The sequence below is a fragment of the Carettochelys insculpta genome, chromosome 22 (genome assembly GCF_033958435.1).
Source record: "Carettochelys insculpta isolate YL-2023 chromosome 22, ASM3395843v1, whole genome shotgun sequence".
Classification (NCBI taxonomy): Eukaryota; Metazoa; Chordata; order Testudines; family Carettochelyidae; genus Carettochelys; species Carettochelys insculpta.
The window spans coordinates 12,591,359-12,610,491 of record NC_134158.1 but is presented as its reverse complement, the minus strand read 5'-3'; the positions used below and the strand labels follow the sequence as shown (position 1 = coordinate 12,610,491).

The following is a 19,133-nucleotide window of genomic DNA, read 5'->3' as shown; positions in this document are numbered from 1 at the left end:
AAACCACCACAGGGACGACCCGAGCCCCGGGCCGTCGCGGCACCGCGCCTTGACCCAACCCCACCAGCAGCTGCCCCGCCCGCCCTAACCACCAGACCTCCTTCCCCGAGCAGGGGAGAACCCAGGCGTCCTGGCTCCCCTCCCCGCCGTGCAGCAAGAAAATCCAGCACAAAGCGGATCCGTTGCATTTCTTTCTTTCGGCTGGAAGTGGGGAGGGTCCCTGCAGCACCCAGCACAACCCCAACCTCCCTGGGGCTGGACAGCACCTGGGCAGCTGGGCCCTTGTCCTCAGTGTGGGGGCCACCCCTGAGGGCCGGGGACCCTGCTGTCAGTGGGGGGGGGGGCAGCACCAAGGGGCTCCAGAAGCTGCTCAGTAGGGGGCCAGGACCCTGCTCTAGTGGGGAGCAGCACCTGGAGCCAGGACCCAGCTCTAGTTGGGGAGTCAGGGCATCTGGAACCCTGCTCTTCAGGGGGGCACCTGGGGCACCAGGGTCCTTCTGTAGGTGGGGTGGGAGGCAGCGCCCTCCCCCTCTCTGGGCTGGTCTTTGCTGGACTGTGCCCCCCCCCAACAGGCTGCAGGGCTTTCACGCCCCTGCTTTGGCTGCTCCCCGGTGTGGGAGAAGGGCTGGGGGTGGTGCCAGCACTTGGCGACCACGCTGCTGGTTGCCCCCCTCAGGCAGCATGGGCCCAGGGTCCTGGCCCCCAGAGACACCCCCGCAGGGCAGGGCAGGGCAGGGCGGCTCGGTTCACAGGGCATGTGGGTCCCAGCCCAGGGCAGTCAGGGTGCCTGGGGAAAGGGGGGCCCAGCAGGGGGGAAGCAAGGCCCTGACTGCAGGGGAGGTGGGGGGAGGAGGGCCCGGCTGCAAGTGCTCGGGACCAGCAGTGAAAGGCAGCTGCTGCGACCACCTGGGGGGAGCCCCGCTGGCCCCCCGGCGCCGGCTCATGCTGCCCCGGTGCTGGCAGCGCTGGGGGCTGGCTCTGCTCCAGCGCCATGAGGGACGGGACACACCACACCGGGCCGGGTGGGTTCTTCTTTTCCTTCCAGCCATGCACCCACGCAGGGTCTCTGGCCTTGGCACAGGCAGGGGCGGGCCGGGGGCAGAGTCTCAGTTCATTATCAACTCTTGTCCGCGCTGTCTCTGTGCAGGGAGCCCTTCTTCATGGTCTCCAGGTACTCCTCCTGCGAGGCCGCCAGCACCGAGGCCAGGATCTCGTCCTCCTCCCAGTCGTTCAGCCCTGCGGGACGGGGTGCAGCATCAGGGCCAGGGCCATGGCCATGGCCGCCGGGCTCCCTGCGGGGGCCGGGCAGGGGACTGCCCCCAACTGATTTCTCCCAGCCCCCCCAGTGGAGCTAGCGGAACAGATCCCACCCAAGGCCCCCCAAGCTCTCCCCATTCTGGGCCATGTCCACCTTGGCCCCTCAGAGTCACTGTCCCCCCCTCACGACCACCCCACACTGCACAGCCTCCTCCCCAGAGTTCAGGGTCCCTCTTTCTGCCCCAGCCCCGTAGGGCCAACCCCATGTTCTGGGAGACAGGAGCACCCCCAAAGGGAGGGCAACGGGCCTCAGGTGTGGCCTCATTCAGAGCCCTCACAGGCAAGGGACTCCTGGGTTCTCTCCCCAGCTCTGTAAGAGGAGTGGGGCCCAGTGGTTAGAGCAGGGGGGTGACACTCACCAAAGGCAGTAGGTGACATCTGTTGCATGAGGGCACGGCACTCCAGGGCAGGGTACAAGGACACTAAGGGGGGTGTCGCTCGGCCACCTCCTGCTGCTAACTGACTGCTCGTGCCTGGGGGTGCAGAGCAGAGTGGGGGGGGGGGGCAGCTTAGGAGGCTGAATGTACATTCCTCAGGCTGCTCTGTGGCCACCTCTGGGCAAGGCAGCAGAACAGCTGCACACATCACCCCCGACGACTCCCCCGGCCTGGGGATGCAGCCGCCTCAGGAGCGGAACAGCTGTGCAGGGATGCAGCCGGCTAATGGCATTTCCCGACCCCCCCGACACGCCTGGATCATCGAGGAACCAACCCGAGAACCCAGCCTCAGCCCCTGTGCCCAGCCCCATGGTGCCCCCCGGCCTGCAGCCTGCAGCACTGACCTGGGGATGCAGCCGCCTCGGGCGCGGAACAGCTGCGCAGGGACGCAGCCGGCTAATGGCATTTCCCGACCCCGAGACACGCCTGGATCACTGGGAACCCAACCCGAGAACCCAGCCTCAGCCCCTGCGCCCGGCCCCCTGGCGCCCCCCCGCCCGCGGCACTGACCTGGGGCGCAGGGCGAGGGGGGCTTGGGGGGGGCGAGGGCGGCGGCGACGCCGGGCGAGGGTGGCTTGATGGTGATGATCTCGCCGTGCAGGTCGGGGTGCTCGGGGGACGAGGCAGAGCTGCGCTGGCGGGGCGAGCGGCTGCTCCAGTCCTCCAGGCCGCTGGCTGCTGCTGCTGTGGCTGAGCTGCAGGTGGCGCTGGCCTTGCGGGGCTGTGGAGGAAGATGTGGGGTTAGTGGGGGGCTGGGGGGGCCGGGGGAGGCCGGGGGCCGGGGGGCTCACCTGGCGGGCTCGCTTCTCCTGGTCACGTAGCCACTGCAGGTAGGACTCGCGGGCCACCTGCTCCTCAATGGCCTCGTTCGTGGCCTCCCAGTCGGTCGCTCGCTTCTTGTCCTCCAGCATCTGCTGCTCGATCCATGACTCCTCCGACGTCTTGATGGCGCTTTTCATCAGCGACTGCTCCGCATACTGCCGGGGGCGGGGCTGTGGGTCCGGGTGCCCCCTCAGAGCCCCGCTGCCCACACCCCACTCCCAGCCGGTCTGGGCCGTGCCCCAGGGCCCCATTCCCTGCACCCCGCGCCCAGCCGGTCCGGCCCTGCCCCAGGGCCCCGCTGCCCGCACCCCGCGCCCAGCCGGTCCCCAGCCCAGCTCCAGGGCCCCACTGCCCGCACCCCACACCCAGCCGGTCCCCAGCCCGGCTCCAGGGCCCCATTCCCTGCACTCCACGCCCAGCTGGTCCGGGCCCTGCCTCGGAGCCCCGCTGCCCACATCTCGCACCCAGCCGGTCCGGGCCCTGCCCCAGAGCCCTGCTGCCTGCACCTTGTGCCCAGCTGGCCTGCACTCACCCCATTCCTGCAACACCTCACTCCAATTCCATGGCCTGTCCCCCAATGCCTTGCAATGCCCCACCCCCAGCGGGTCAGACTCCATCCCTCCAGCCCCACCCTCGGCAGCACCTCACCCCTGGCTTGAAGGAGGGCAGCCCCAGCCCCACGCCGATGGTGGCCTTGTTGGGGTTCACCACGGAGTTGTAGTGGATGTTGCGGTGGTAGGAGACCCGGATCGGCTCGTCCTCGTTCTGCTGGATGCCGTGGAAGGTGTTGATGGGCTCTGCCAGGACAGGTATGGCTTTGTAGTAGGAAGACCCAGGCATCCAGCCCTGCCCCCCAGAGCTGAGAAGAACCCAGCTCTCTCCCTAGCCTGTGACCTGCCAGCTCCATGGGCTGGCCCCCTGCTGGAAGTGACCCTGGGACCCCGCAAGGCAGGAGCAGCGAAAAGCTGCAAGCCCCGGCCAGCCTGCCGGGGGACTGCCTGCAGCACACACCTATCCCCGAGGTAGGAGCAAATTGGGCCCTGGCTCCTGCAAAGCCAGAGGGGCTGGGGTGGGTGGACCCAGTGGGCTGGCAATGCTAGAACGGCTAGCCAGGCTCAGTCCCCCGAGGGCACTGCAGCTTTCCCTTCCCAGGCCCTCCTCCTGACCCACTGTGAGTGCTGCGGCACAGCTGGGAAACTGAGGCACCAATTCTGGTGAGCGGCCAGGGGCTGGCCACGGGCAGGCCTTGGCCCCCAGCCCAGCCCAGCCCACTTCCCCTCTGGAGCAGGGCGAGAAGCCAGCAGCGCCAGCCCCTACCTGTGCCATACTGGTACACCTCCACGGGCCGGTTGTACATCTCTGCCATGGCCTGCATCTCTATGTGGTTGCCGTGGCAATTGTTTTTCCGCTTGCGGTTGATGTAGGTGGTGAAATCTTCCGTCACGTAGTTGGAGAAGTAATCGGCATTCTTCATCTGCCAGGGCCAGAGGGTTACACAGGGCAGCGGGCAAGCACTGGGGTCTGCCCCCACTAGGGGCACCAGCTCACATCCGCCCCCAAGCAGGGACAAGCTGGCCGAGGGGCCAGGGATGGGGCAGGCTGGCTGAGGGGCAGGGAACAGGGCAGAAAGCCCCAGGGGACACGGGGTGGTGGCGGGCGCCCGGGAGCCCAGCCCTGCTCGCTCACCAGGTAATCCATACAGTGCTTCCGGACCACCTCATGCATGTCCTGGTCGCCGTACACCTGGTCAGCTGAAAGAGGAGAGATGTGGGCGCCTGGACTGGGGCGAGGTGGAACGAACCCGCCCACCCAGTGTCCAGCATGGGGCCGGGGCCAGCGCTGGGGACCTGTCTGGAACCAGCTGCAGCAGCTCTGGCCTCTCCCCGCAGAGAAGCACCGCGGCGGCTCTGCCCACCCGTAGCTCATCTGCCAGGGCGCTGGCACCACCGCCCGGGGACCCTGCTGTGCCCCTTCCTCCACCAGTCCCTCCTGCCCTGGCGTTCCCATCTGGCGTTCATCCGCCCCCTTCCCTTACAGCCCACGGCCAGTGAGGGACTTCCCGCCTCCCAGGCTTCTGCACAGGGGAGGGGGCCGGCGCCCAGGACTCCCGCGTTCTCTCCCCGGCCCTGGCAGAGGAGGAGGGGGGATCGGTGCGGGGGGATCAGTGCAGGGGGCCGGTGCCCAGGACTCCCGCGTTCTCTCCCCGGCTCTGGCGGAGGAGGAGGGGGGATTGGTGCAGGGGGCCGGAGCAGGGGGCCAGGGCCCAGGACTCCCGCGTTCTCTCCCCGGCCCTGGCAGAGGAGGAGGGGGGATCGGTGCAGGGGGTTGGAGCAGGGGGCCGGGGCCCAGGACTCCCGCGTTCTCTCCCCGGCTCTGGCAGAGGAGAAGGAGGAGGAGGAGGAGGGGGGGGATCGGTGCAGGGGGCCGGAGCAGGGGGCCAGGGCCCAGGACTCCCATGTTCTCTCCCCGGCTCTGGCAGAGGAGGAGCGGGGGGATCAGTGCAGGGGGCCGGAGCAGGGGGCCAGGGCCCAGGACTCCCGCGTTCTCTCCCCGGCCCTGGCAGAGGAGGAGGAGGGAGGGGATCGGTGCAGGGGGTTGGAGCAGGGGGCCGGTGCCCAGGACTCCCGCGTTCTCTCCCCGGCTCTGGCGGAGGAGGAGGAGGAGTGGGGGGGGGGATTGGTGCAGGGGGTTGGAGCAGGGGGCCGGGGCCCAGGACTCCCGCGTTCTCTCCCCGGCTCTGGCAGAGGAGGAGGAGGAGTGGGGGGGGGGATCGGTGCAGGGGGTTGGAGCAGGGGGCCGGGGCCCAGGACTCCCGCGTTCTCTCCCCGGCTCTGGCAGAGGAGAAGGAGGAGGAGGAGGAGGGGGGGGATCGGTGCAGGGGGCCGGAGCAGGGGGCCGGCGCCCAGGACTCCCGCGTTCTCTCCCCGGCTCTGGCAGAGGAGGAGGAGGAGTGGGGGGGGGGATCAGTGCAGGGGGTTGGAGCAGGGGGCCGGGGCCCAGGACTCCCGCGTTCTCTCCCCGGCTCTGGCAGAGGAGAAGGAGGAGGAGGAGGAGGGGGGGATCGGTGCAGGGGGCCGGAGCAGGGGGCCGGCGCCCAGGACTCCCGCGTTCTCTCCCCGGCTCTGGCAGAGGAGGAGGGGGGGATCGGTGCAGGGGGTTGGAGCAGGGGGCCGGGGTCCAGGACTCCCGCGTTCTCTCCCCGGCTCTGGCAGAGGAGGAGGAGGAGGAGGAGTGGGGATCGGTGCAGGGGGCCGGAGCAGGGGGCCGGGGCGCCCAGGACTCCCACGTTCTCTCCCCGGCTCTGGCAGAGGAGGAGGGGGGATCGGTGCAGGGGGCCGGAGCAGGGGGCCGGGGTGCCCAGGACTCCCGCGTTCTCTCCCCGGCTCTGGCAGAGGAGGAGGAGGAGGAGGAGTGGGGATCGGTGCAGGGGGTTGGAGCAGGGGGCCGGCGCCCAGGACTCCCGCGTTCTCTCCCCGGCTCTGGCAGAGGAGGAGGGGGGGATCGGTGCAGGGGGTTGGAGCAGGGGGCCGGCGCCCAGGACTCCCGCGTTCTCTCCCCGGCTCTGGCAGAGGAGGAGGGGGGATCAGTGCAGGGGTTTGGAGCAGGGGGTGTCCTCGATCCAGCTGGCACAGGGGTACACCATGAGGACCTTGCCCTGCCCAGAGCTGCATCACAGCAGCAAGTGACTCAGCCCCATTTCTAGGTAAACAAGGATGTGGGTTTGGGGGGGCCTTGGCCAGCAGCTCCTGTCAGTCACGTGGGGACCCCGTGGGCTGGTTCCCAGAAGCCTGCGCTGCGGTCGGCTCGGCTCAGCCACTGTTTCCACCCACGCTCAGCACCGGTGTGAAGGGGCAGCAGAAAACAGGAAGTGAAGCTGGCAGCTGCACCCCCTCGCCCCGGAGAGACGTCCCCCCACCCCCCGGCACTAGGGGGCGGGGCCAGCGCTAAGGACAACTGAGGCAAACAGCAGCCAGCCGGGAGGGACCCAGGTGTCCCAGCTCCAGCACCCGCATGTGCCAGAGGGGCTGGCAGCCAGGGCGCCTGCATCGCAGATGCGCAGCCTGGGCCAACCGCCCAGCGGGGCAGGAGGAAAAGGCAGGGGTGCCTGCAGACACCCCCAGAACACACACTGCTGCAGAGCTCTGCTGGCTCCCCTGCCCCGGCACCCAGGGGGAGCAGGAGGGGCACAGCAGGCGCACGGGGCAGCGGGGAGGGGCTGGAGAGAAGGGAGAAATGGGCTGAGGCCAACAGGGCGAAGTGCCCCACTGGGGAAACAATCAGTGTCCCACTCCCAGACTGGGCTGGGGCGTCCCCCCTCTGCTTGCCCTGCGTGGCTGGGCCCAGGCCGGCCGGCCGGGCGGGCGAGCGACTTGACTAGGGAGCGAATGGTGCAGAGCCCGAGGGGTGCCGAAAGAAGGGGGCTGATTTAGGCTGCAGCCGGCTGGGGGGCCTGAGGGGGGCAGTGACAGGGAGTGACGGGCTGGGCCTGCAGCCAGGCAGTGGGAACCGGTGGGGGACCTCCATTCTCGGAGGGGTTTCAGAGCAGCCGGGCGCACAGCTGCCAGGGATGCCCTGCCCTGGGGACAGGCTACGGCACTTGCTCTTGCTGGTGCCGTTCAGGGAGGAGCAGGGCTCAGGGATCCCCAGGAGCGGGAGGGCTGAGCATGGGCAGAGGCCAGGCTCCGCAGGCACCGCTGGCTGCTTGGCACTTGCTCGCTGCCCCGAGAGCCGCGGGCCAGGTTCCTTTCCTGTCCCAGCAGTGGGGGGAAATCCCACTTCCCAGCCAGGAAGCTTCCTGAGACCCGCTTCCCTCCACGCCCAGAACCCCCAAGCCCCCTCCCTGCCTAGAGCCAGGCAGAGAACCCAGGCGTCCTGGCTCCCAGAGGGCTACTGCTGCTGCCGCCTGGGAACAGTCTCCCCTTCTAAGGGGGAGGGACGCAGCACAGTGCGGGCAAAGGGCTGGTAACTGAGGAGAGTCCAGGGCTGCCTTTCATCTCAGGGGAGCTCTAGAGCTTAGAGGCTGGGAGCCCGGACTCCTGGGTTCTCTCCCCATGGCCACCCCACTGCTGGCAGACCCCAGCGGTGGGGTGGGAAGGCACCTTGCTCTAGTCCAGAGTCTGGGGGGGCCCCTCTGGGTGTCTGAGTCTGGGGACTCTGAGTTTGCCAGGCCTGGGCAGAGCAGGCACAAAACATGACGCTGCAAAACCTGCTCTGAGTCAGCAGAGCCCTGAGGTGACTCAGCAGCCGCGCGGGGCCCTCTGCCAAGCCAGCGCTAGCTGGTCGGAGCAGTGGGCTGGGAGCCCAGACTCCTGGGTTCTCTCCTGGCTCTGGCCGGGGCTGGTGCGTTGGAGCAGGCGAGGAATCTCAGAGCCCAGACGCGCCGGCTCCCTCCTGACTCGGGGAGGGGAGTGGGAGCCGATGAGCTGGAATGCAGGGAGGTGGGGAGCCAGAACTCCTGGGCTCTCTGAGCCCCACACTGATCACGTTGGCCTGTTTCGTTCTTTCCCCTCGCCCCCACCTGCAGCGTCATGGGACAACCTGCAGGCTGCTTCCTGCTGCGCCAGGCTGATACGGGCGGGCCGGGGGGAGCTAAGCTGTTCATCTCAGCGGAAGAAAGGGGGGGACTTGCCGGCACATGCTGCAGAGCAGAAGCAACGCCAGGGCTGTGCCACCCCCTGCTGGGCACCCGGGAAAAGGCACCAACAGGGTAAGACTTCAGCCCAGGAGGCTAAGATGCAGCTGCCTCTGGGGTGTGGCAGCTGGGGAGCTGCCATGCGTAACGCTGCACAGGCATGGCTTGCCTAGCATGGAGGTTCAGCCCCCTCTGCAGAGGGCAGGCTGTGTGCTGCCCTCAGCCCTATAGGGAGGGAGCATCTGGGAGCTTGGTGCCCAGTCTCTGCAGCCCATCGGGGGCCTCTGAACATGGGGGGTCACTGCTCCCCCCGCAAATGAGGGGGAGGTATGCAAGCCTAAGGGCTGGGGGCCCGAACAGGTGGATCCCCATAGGGCAATGGCTGATACAGACTGAGACCTGGGCCTCCCCTCCCCCTGCAGCATGGCCCTGCCTGCTGGGGGAGAGCATCCCCCCACCCAGACCTCCGTCCCACCTATTCCTCCCAGGGGCACGGGGAGGAGCTGGGACTCAGCTCTGCCCCGACCACGAGCCTGTGCCTCGACCGCCCCACAGGACACATGTCTCTTGCTGCAGCAGACGCAATGGGCCCTGCCCCCAGCCTGGGACCCCCTTGGTACCCAGTGCACCATGGTGCCAGTGGTACAGCGAGGGGCAGGGGAGCGGTGGGGGGCTGCCTTTTCCCCAGGGGTATTCTGCAGAGGCTGGCACAAGGGGGCACTGCCCAAAGGGGTTACCTGAGGGGGGCTGCGCGGGGCGCAGTGTAACAGGGCCCCGCACCCCGAGAGGCAGAGCAGTGGTGGCCCCCAGCCTCAGAGGCAGCACAGCTGGGCCGCAGCTCTCACCAGTGACACCCCAGCGGGAGTGGGGCCCACCTCAAGGGCTGCCTGACCCTGATCGTCCACCAGACACGTCAGCTGGCCGAGACCTGCCGAGCCTCAGAACCCGCTGGCCATTGCCCCGAGGGGCCAGCTCTTCTCCTGGGGCCCCGGCCCCGAACACCGACCCCTCCACGCAGCGCCCGGCTCTGGCCTGTCCTCGAGGTGTCCGCCCCACACTTCCTCCCGCACCCGCAGAGGGGCTCCCCACGGAGCGCTCAGCAGCAAGGTGGGCTGGCCCGACTCACCCACAGCGCGGAAGAGACACGCCCCGTCCTCCTTCATCTGCTTGATGATGAACCCCTTCTTCTCCCGCAGCGACTTCTCGAACCTGTGCTCCTGCTGGAGACAAGGGGCGGCGCCTCAGCAAGTTGGGGGGCCCCTGCCCAAGCTGCAGACACAGTGCCCCCTGCAGAGGCCCCGCGAACAGCACACACTGCACCTACCAGCCCCCTCCCCCCCACCCCGGGGCAGTATCACACTGCACCTACCAGCTCCCTCCCCCCCACCCCGGGGCAGTATCACACTACACCTAACAGCCCCTGCCAAACAGCACACATGACACCTAACAGCCCCTCCCCCTGCCTCCCCAGGGCAGTACCACACCTCACCAAACAGCCCCCCCCCCACCTCCCCGGGGCAGTACCACACCTCACCAAACAGCCTCTCCCCCCACCTCCCCAGGGCAGTACCACACCTCACCAAACAGCCCCCCCCCCACCTCCCCGGGGCAGTACCACACCTCACCAAACAGCCTCTCCCCCCACCTCCCCGGGGCAGTACCACACCTCACCAAACAGCCCCCCCCCCACCTCCCCGGGGCAGTACCACACCTCACCAAACAGCCTCTCCCCCCACCTCCCCGGGGCAGTACCACACCTCACCAAACAGCCTCTCCCCCCACCTCCCCAGGGCAGTACCACACCTCACCAAACAGCCCCCCCCCCACCTCCCCGGGGCAGTACCACACCTCACCTAACAGCCTCTCCCCCCGCCTCCCCAGGGCAGTACCACACCTCACCTAACAGCCCCCCCGCCACCTCCCCGGGGCAGTACCACACCGCACCTAACAGCCCCCCCTCACCTCCCCGGGGCAGTACCACACCTCACCAAACAGCCTCTCCCCCCACCTCCCCGGGGCAGTACCACACCTCACCAAACAGCCCCCCCCCCACCTCCCCGGGGCAGTACCACACCTCACCAAACAGCCTCTCCCCCCACCTCCCCGGGGCAGTACCACACCTCACCAAACAGCCTCTCCCCCCACCTCCCCGGGACAGTACCACACCTCACCTAACAGCCCCCCCGCCACCTCCCCGGGGCAGTACCACACCGCACCTAACACCCCCCCCTCACCTCCCCGGGGCAGTATCACACTGCACCTAACAGCCCCTCCCCCTGCCTCCCCAGGGCAGCACCACACCTCACCAAACAGCCTCTCCCCCCACCTCCCCGGGGCAGTACCACACCTCACCAAACAGCCTCTCCCCCCACCTCCCCGGGGCAGTACCACACCTCACCTAACAGCCCCTCCCCCCACCTCCCCGGGGCAGTACCACACCTCACCAAACAGCCTCTCCCCCCACCTCCCCGGGGCAGTACCACACCTCACCTAACAGCCCCCCCGCCACAACCCCGGGGCAGTACCACACCGCACCTAACACCCCCCCCTCACCTCCCCGGGGCAGTATCACACTGCACCTAACAGCCCCTCCCCCTGCCTCCCCAGGGCAGCACCACACCTCACCAAACAGCACCCCCACCTCCCCAGGGCAGTACCACACCGCACCTAACAGCCCCCCCGCCACCTCCCCGGGGCAGTACCACACCTCACCAAACAGCCCCTCCCCCCACCTCCCCGGGGCAGTACCACACCGCACCTAACAGCCCCCCCGCCACCTCCCCGGGGCAGTACCACACCGCACCTAACACCCCCCTCTCACCTCCCCGGGGCAGTATCACACTGCACCTAACAGCCCCCCCCCCACCTCCCCGGGGCAGTACCACACCGCACCTAACACCCCCCCCTCACCTCCCCGGGGCAGTATCACACTGCACCTAACAGCCCCCCCCCTCACCTCCCCGGGGCAGTATCACACTGCACCTAACAGCCCCCCCTCACCTCCCCGGGGCAGTATCACACTGCACCTAACAGCCCCCGCCAAACAGCACACATCACACCTAACAGCCCCTCCCCCTGCCTCCCCAGGGCAGTACCACACCTCACCAAACAGCACCCCCCTTCCCCAGGGCAGTACCACACCGCACCTAACAGCCCCCCCTCACCTCCCCGGGGCAGTACCACACCTCACCAAACAGCCCCCCCTCACCTCCCCGGGGCAGTACCACACCTCACCAAACAGCCCCTCCCCCTGCCTCCCCGGGGCAGTACCACACCGCACCTAACAGCCCCCCCCCACCTCCCCGGGGCAGTACCACACCGCACCTAACACCCCCCCCCACCTCCCCGGGGCAGTACCACACCGCACCTAACAGCCCCCCCCCACCTCCCCGGGGCAGTACCACACCGCACCTAACAGCCCCCCCTCACCTCCCCGGGGCAGTACCACACCTCACCAAACAGCCCCCCCTCACCTCCCCGGGGCAGTACCACACCGCACCTAACAGCCCCCCCCCACCTCCCCGGGGCAGTACCACACCGCACCTAACACCCCCCCCCACCTCCCCGGGGCAGTACCACACCGCACCTAACAGCCCCCCCCCACCTCCCCGGGGCAGTACCACACCGCACCTAACACCCCCCCCTCACCTCCCCGGGGCAGTATCACACTGCACCTAACAGCCCCCACCAAACAGCACACATCACACCTAACAGCCCCTCCCCCTGCCTCCCCAGGGCAGTACCACACCTCACCAAACAGCACCCCCGCTCCCCGGGGCAGTACCACACCGCACCTAACAGCCCCCCCTCACCTCCCCGGGGCAGTACCACACCGCACCTAACAGCACCCCCCCCCCCCACCTCCCCGGGGCAGTACCACACCGCACCTAAAAGCCCCCCCCCCACCTCCCCGGGGCAGTACCACACCGCACCTAACAGCCCCCCCTCACCTCCCCGGGGCAGTATCACACTGCACCTAACAGCCCCCACTCACCTCCCCGGGGCAGTATCACACTGCACCTAACAGCCCCCGCCAAACAGCACACATCACACCTAACAGCCCCTCCCCCTGCCTCCCCAGGGCAGTACCACACCGCACCTAACAGCCCCCCCCACCTCCCCGGGGCAGTACCACACCGCACCTAACAGCCCCCCCTCACCTCCCCGGGGCAGTACCACACCGCACCTAACAGCCCCTCCCCCCGCCTCCCCGGGGCAGTACCACACCGCACCTAACAGCCCCCCCCCCCACCTCCCCGGGGCAGTACCACACCGCACCTAAAAGCCCCCCCCCCACCTCCCCGGGGCAGTACCACACCGCACCTAACAGCCCCCCCTCACCTCCCCGGGGCAGTATCACACTGCACCTAACAGCCCCCGCCAAACAGCACACATCACACCTAACAGCCCCTCCCCCTGCCTCCCCAGGGCAGTACCACACCGCACCTAACAGCCCCCCCCACCTCCCCGGGGCAGTTCCACACCGCACCTAAAGAGGCCCCCCCCCACCTCCCCGGGGCAGTACCACACCGCACCTAACAGCCCCCCCTCACCTCCCCGGGGCAGTACCACACCGCACCTAAAGAGGCCCCCCCCACCTCCCCAGGGCAGTACCACACCTCACCAAACAGCCCCTCCCCCCGCCTCCCCGGGGCAGTACCACACTGCACCAAACAGCCCCTCCCCCCGCCTCCCCGGGGCAGCACCACACCTCACCAAACAGCCCCCCCCACCTCCCCGGGGCAGCACCACACCTCACCAAACAGCCCCCCCCACCTCCCCGGGGCAGTACCACACCGCACCAAACAGCCCCCCCCACCTCCCCGGGGCAGTACCACACCACACTTAACACACACACCCCGCCTCCCCAGGGCAGTACCACACCGCACCTAACAGCCCCCCCACCTCCCCTGGGCAGTACCACACCTCACCTGGGCAGTACCACACCTCACCTAATAGCCCCCCCAGGGCAGTACCACACCTTACCTAACAGCCCCCCCGGGGCAGTACCACACTGCACCTAACAGCCCCCCCCCACCTCCCCGGGGCAGTACCACACCTCACCTAACAGCCCCCCCCCGGGGCAGTACCACACCACACCTAACACACACCCCCCCCCGCCTCCCCGGGGCAGTACCACACCGCACCTAACAGCCCCCCCCACCTCCCCGGGGCAGTACCACACCGCACCTAACAGCCCCCCCCACCTCCCCGGGGCAGTACCGTACCACACCGCACCTAACAACCCCCCCGGGGCAGTACCGTACCACACCTCACCTAACAGCCCCCCCCGGGGCAGTACCACACTGCACATAACAGCCCCCCCCCGCCTCCCCGGGGCAGTACCACACCGCACCTAACACACACACCCCCGCCTCCCCGGGGCAGTACCACACCGCACCTAACAACCCCCCCGGGGCAGTACCACACCGCACCTAACGGCCCCCCCCCACCTCCCCGGGGCAGTACCGTACCACACCGCACCTAACAACCCCCCCGGGGCAGTACCGTACCACACCTCATCTAACAGCCCCCCCCGGGGCAGTACCACACTGCACATAACAGCCCCCCCCACCTCCCCAGGGGCAGTACCACACCGCACCTAACACACACACCCCCGCCTCCCCGGGGCAGTACCACACCGCACCTAACACACACCCCCCCGCCTCCCCGGGGCAGTACCACACCGCACCTAACAGCCCCCCCCACCTCCCCGGGGCAGTACCGTACCGCACCGCACCTAACAACCCCCCCGGGGCAGTACCACACCGCACCTAACAACCCCCCCGGGGCAGTACCGTACCACACCTCACCTAACAGCCCCCCCCGGGGCAGTACCACACTGCACATAACAGCCCCCCCCCACCTCCCCAAGGGCAGTACCACACCGCACCTAACACACACACCCCCGCCTCCCCGGGGCAGTACCACACCGCACCTAACACACACACCCCCGCCTCCCCGGGGCAGTACCACACCGCACCTAACAGCCCCACCCACCTCCCCGGGGCAGTACCGTACCACACCGCACCTAACAACCCCCCCGGGGCAGTACCATACCACACCTCACCTAACAGCCCCCCCCGGGGCAGTACCACACTGCACATAACAGCCCCCCCACCTCCCCAGGGGCAGTACCACACCGCACCTAACACACACCCCCCGCCTCCCCGGGGCAGTACCACACCGCACCTAACACACCCCCCCCCGCCTCCCCGGGGCAGTACCACACCGCACCTAACACACACACCCCCGCCTCCCCGGGGCAGTACCACACCGCACCTAACAACCCCCCCGGGGCAGTACCACACCGCACCTAACACACACACCCCCGCCTCCCCGGGGCAGTACCACACCGCACCTAACAACCCCCCCGGGGCAGTACCACACTGCACATAACAGCCCCCCCCACCTCCCCGGGGCAGTACCACACCGCACCTAACAGCCCCCCCCAGGGCAGTACCACACCGCACCTAACAGCCCTCCCCGGGGCAGTACCACACCTCCCCGGGGCAGTACCACACCGCACCTAACAGCCCCCCCCAGGGCAGTACCACACCGCACCTGGGCAGTACCACACCGCACCTAACAGCCCCCCCCGGGGCAGTACCACACCGCACCTAACAGCCCCACCCCGGGGCAGTACCACACTGCACATAACAGCCCCCCCCACCTCCCCGGGGCAGTACCACACCTCCCCGGGGCAGTACCACACCGCACCTAACAGCCCCCCCCAGGGCAGTACCACACCGCACCTGGGCAGTACCACACCGCACCTAACAGCCCTCCCCGGGGCAGTACCACACCGCACCTAACAGCCCCACCCCGGGGCAGTACCACACTGCACATAACAGCCCCCCCCACCTCCCCGGGGCAGTACCACACCGCACCTAACAGCCCCCCCCAGGGCAGTACCACACCGCACCTAACAGCACACACCACCTCCCCGGGGCAGTACCACACCTCCCCGGGGCAGTACCACACCGCACCTAACAGCCCCACCCCGGGGCAGTACCACACTGCACATAACAGCCCCCCCCACCTCCCCGGGGCAGTACCACACCGCACCTAACAGCCCCACCCCGGGGCAGTACCACACTGCACATAACAGCCCCCCCCACCTCCCCGGGGCAGTACCACACCTCCCCGGGGCAGTACCACACCGCACCTAACAGCCCCCCCCAGGGCAGTACCACACCGCACCTGGGCAGTACCACACCGCACCTAACAGCCCCCGCAAACAGCACACATCACACCTAACAGCCCCACCCCGGGGCAGTACCACACTGCACCTAACAGCGGCCCCCTTCCCCAGCAGTACCACACTACTCCTAACAGCACACACCACCTGCACAGTGCGCCCCTCCATCTGTCCTGTCCAAGGGCATCTCCCCACAGCCCCGTGAGCACGTGCAGCGACCAGAGAGCCACGGCTGCTGCCCGGGACGCAGCGCCCTAATACACCCCGTAGGGAACAGGCCCCACCTGACGGAAGGGAAGCAGAGTCTCAGGTCCTACCGTAATACACCTGATATATGAGACCCGGCACGACGGGGAGGGGAGGTCTCAGGCACTGCTGCAGCACAGCTGGTAGACACAGGTAGCCCCTGGGCCCTGGGGACTACCACAGTACTCCTAATAGAGAGCACACGGCCCCAAGCCCAAAGGCGCAATAGAGCTAATAAATACAATACCCCAGCGGGCAAGAGCTGCCCGGATACACCTCAGAGCTGGCCTACGGCGTCTGGGGCAAAGGGGGTTGCCCACAACGCTGACCAGACACACCGGCCCCGGCACCGCCGGCGCTGCAGCTCCACGGGCTGCGGCAGCACCATACAGTCGCCTGCGCCTCGCTCTGCTGGGAGCGCCGGGAGCGAGGGTCGCCCCTTGCAGCGGGACGGGGACGCACACCCCACCACGGCGGCAGCGCAGGCTGTCGCTCTGCAGCTCCGGGCGCCAAAGCACCATCCGCATGCCCGCCTGGCCCCGGCCCCGGCCCCGGCCCCCGAAGCACCAGGGGCTGGGCTGTGCCAAGCTGCCCGGGGCGGGTGGAGCAGCACCTGCCCCCCAGGATAACAAGGCAGACTGTCTCCACCTTCAAAGCCACTCACAAGGGACCAAGGGGCCAATGCAGTGGGTCTCAGGGGTACCGCTAAGCGGGTACCAGGTCCCTGACCCCCCGCCCCCTTCACGCCCCACCGGCACCTGCTCGGCCGTGACCGGGTCCGCGTCCCCCCGCCCCCTTCATCCCCCACCGGCACCTGGTCGGCCCTGGCCGGGTCCGCGTCCCCCCGCCCCCTTCATCCCCCACCGGCACCTGGTCGGCCGTGGCCGGGTCCACATCTCCCCACCCCCTTCACCCCCCACCGGTACCTGCTCGGCCATGGCCGAGTCCGCGTCCCCCCCGCCCCCTTCACCCCCCACCGGTACCTGCTCGGCCGTGGCCAAGTCCGCGTCCCCCCATCCCCCTTCACCCCCCACCGGTACCTGCTCGGCCGTGGCCAAGTCCGCGTCCCCCCATCCCCCTTCACCCCCCCACGCGTACCTGTTCAGCCGTGGCCAGGTCCACATCTCCCCATCCCCCTTCACCCCCCCACGCGTACCTGTTCAGCCGTGGCCAGGTCCACATCTCCCCACTCCATTCACCCCCAGTGGGTACCTGCTCGTCCGTGGCTGGGTCCATGTCCCCCCGCCCTCCCTTCACCCCCCACTGGTACCTGTTCGGCCGTAGCCAGGTCCACATCCCCCCATCCCCTTCACCCCCCACCGGTACCTGCTCGGCCGTAGCCAGGTCCACATCCCCCCATCCCCTTCACCCCCCACTGGTACCTGTTCGGCCGTAGCCAGGTCCACATCCACCCATCCCCTTCACCCCCCACCGGTACCTGCTCGGCCGCGGCCGGGTCCGCGTCCCCCCATCCCCTTCACCCCCCACCGGTACCTGCTCGGCCGCGGCCGGGTCCGCGTCCCCCCATCCCCTTCACCCCCCACCGGTACCTGCTCGGCCGTGGCCGGGTCCACATCCCCTCATCCCGTTCACTCCCCACGAGTACCTGCTCAGCCGTGGCCAGGACCACATCTCCCCACCCCATTCACCCCCAATGGGTACCTGCTCGTCCGTGGCTGGGTCCATGTCCCCCTGCCCTCCCTTCACCCCCCACCGGTACCCGCTCGGCTGTGGCTGGGTCCGCGTCCCCCCACTCCCTTCACCCCCCACCGGTACCTGCTCGGCCGTGGCCAGGTCCACACCCCGCCCATGCCCCTTCAGCCCCCATGGGTACCTGCTCAGCCGTGGCCAGGTCCACCCCCACCCCCCACCGGTACCTGCTTGGCCATGGCCAGGTCCACACCCCCCCCACATGCTGGTCTCCCCCCACGGATACCTGCTCAGCCGTGGCCGGGTCCACATCCCCCCACGGGTACCTGCTCGGCAGTGGCCGGGTCCGCGTCCCCCCGCCCCCTTCTCCCCCTCACGGGTACCTGCTCGGCCGTGGCCGGGGCCGCGTCCCCCCGCCCCCTTCTCCCCCCCACGGGTACCTGCTCGGCCGTGGCCGGGGCCGCGTCCCCCCGCCCCCTTCTCCCCCCACGGGTACCTGCTCGGCCGTGGCCGGGTCCACGCCCTCCCCGCGGGCCGCCGCCGTCTCGTACTCGTCCTCGCTATTGCAGCCGCCGCCGGCGGGCTCGTCGCGCTCGGGGCTGCCGCCTGGGCCGGGCCCACCCTGCCGCCGCCGCTTGCTATGGCCGGGCCCCGAGCAGCAGCCACCGCCCCGGGCCTCGCCCGCCCCGAGCAGCGGGGCCCCGTCCAGCGGGTCCCCCGCGCCCCCCACCCCGCCGGGGCCCGGCGGCGGAGGTGAGCCGGCGGGGGGCGCGCCCCAGCGGGGCGGGGGCGGGGAAGCCCGGGATCGGGCCCCGCCGCCCCGGGGATCGGGGCCGGCGGCGCCCCCCGGGCCGACCCCGCCGCCGGGCCCCCCCCCGCGGGTGCGTGTCGGGTCCGGGCCCCCCCCGCGAGTGCGCGTGCGCGTGCGCGTGGGGGTCCGGGCCGCCCCCCGGGGCCGCGGCGCGGGCGGGGCCGCCCGGGGGGTCCCGCTCCCCGTCCCCCGCCGCCGGGCAGGGCTTCTTCTTGGGCAGGATCGTCATGGCCGGGGCCGGGGCCGGGGCCGGGGCCGGGGCGGGGCACCGGAGAGGGGCGAACGGGGGGTTCGGGACTGAGTGCCCGGCCGGGGGGCTACGGGGCGGCCCCGCGGGGCTCCCTCACCCCTACTCGCTCACTGCCCCCCCCATGGGGACGGGGAGGGGCGGGGACAGCAGCCTCGAGCGTCCGGACGCAGACGAATCAACGCCTCCACCCGCCCTCCTGCGGCTTTTTGGCCCTTCCCGGCTTCCGCGGCAGCCCCTCGCGCTCGGCCCCGGCCTAGTGTCAACATCAACACAGCCGGCCCCTGACCCCGCGCGCTCACTTCCGCCGCCACGCCCCTTGGCAACGCCGGAGGTGGAGTCTGAGCACTCCCGAGCAACAGGCCGGCTCTCACTGGTTACTTCGCGCGGGCTCACGTTCATTGGTCAAAGCTTGACGGGACAAATCTCTGATTGGCTATGTTTTATCAGCCAATGAAAAGAAGTCCCACCCTCCCCCTCTCTTCACTCCGATACCCACTTCCACGGCCCATAGCAACGACTGCGGAAGGCGGGACCTGGTATTCCCTTAGTAACAGTAAATTCTGTGATTGGCTCTGAGACGAAAGGCTCATTTCTGATTGGCTCACAAGCCCGGAAATAATTTCGGATTGGCTCAGACTGGGAAGTCTCGTGTCTGATTGATTGAGCGACACAGAACCAATGTCCGAGCGGCTGAAAAACACAGGAGCCACTTCTGATTGGCTAAGAGACAGAGACGGCGTCTCTTAATGTTTGGGAAGGCCTATCAT

The 19,133-nt window shown here is 69.2% G+C and overlaps 1 protein-coding gene across 1 annotated transcript; it reads right to left on the bottom strand.

Moving 5' to 3' along the window:
* Window positions 1–157: 157 nt before the first annotated feature.
* OTUD5 (OTU deubiquitinase 5) lies at window positions 158–18,658 on the bottom strand. Its single transcript, XM_075017460.1, is given in 10 exon segments — window positions 158–1,236; window positions 1,677–1,790; window positions 2,265–2,475; window positions 2,546–2,731; window positions 3,225–3,373; window positions 3,894–4,050; window positions 4,263–4,327; window positions 9,335–9,428; window positions 17,802–18,179; window positions 18,181–18,658. Coding segments are annotated over 10 exon segments (1,638 nt in total). The 5' UTR covers window positions 18,346–18,658; the 3' UTR covers window positions 158–1,117.
* Between the last annotated feature and the right edge of the window lie 475 nt (window positions 18,659–19,133).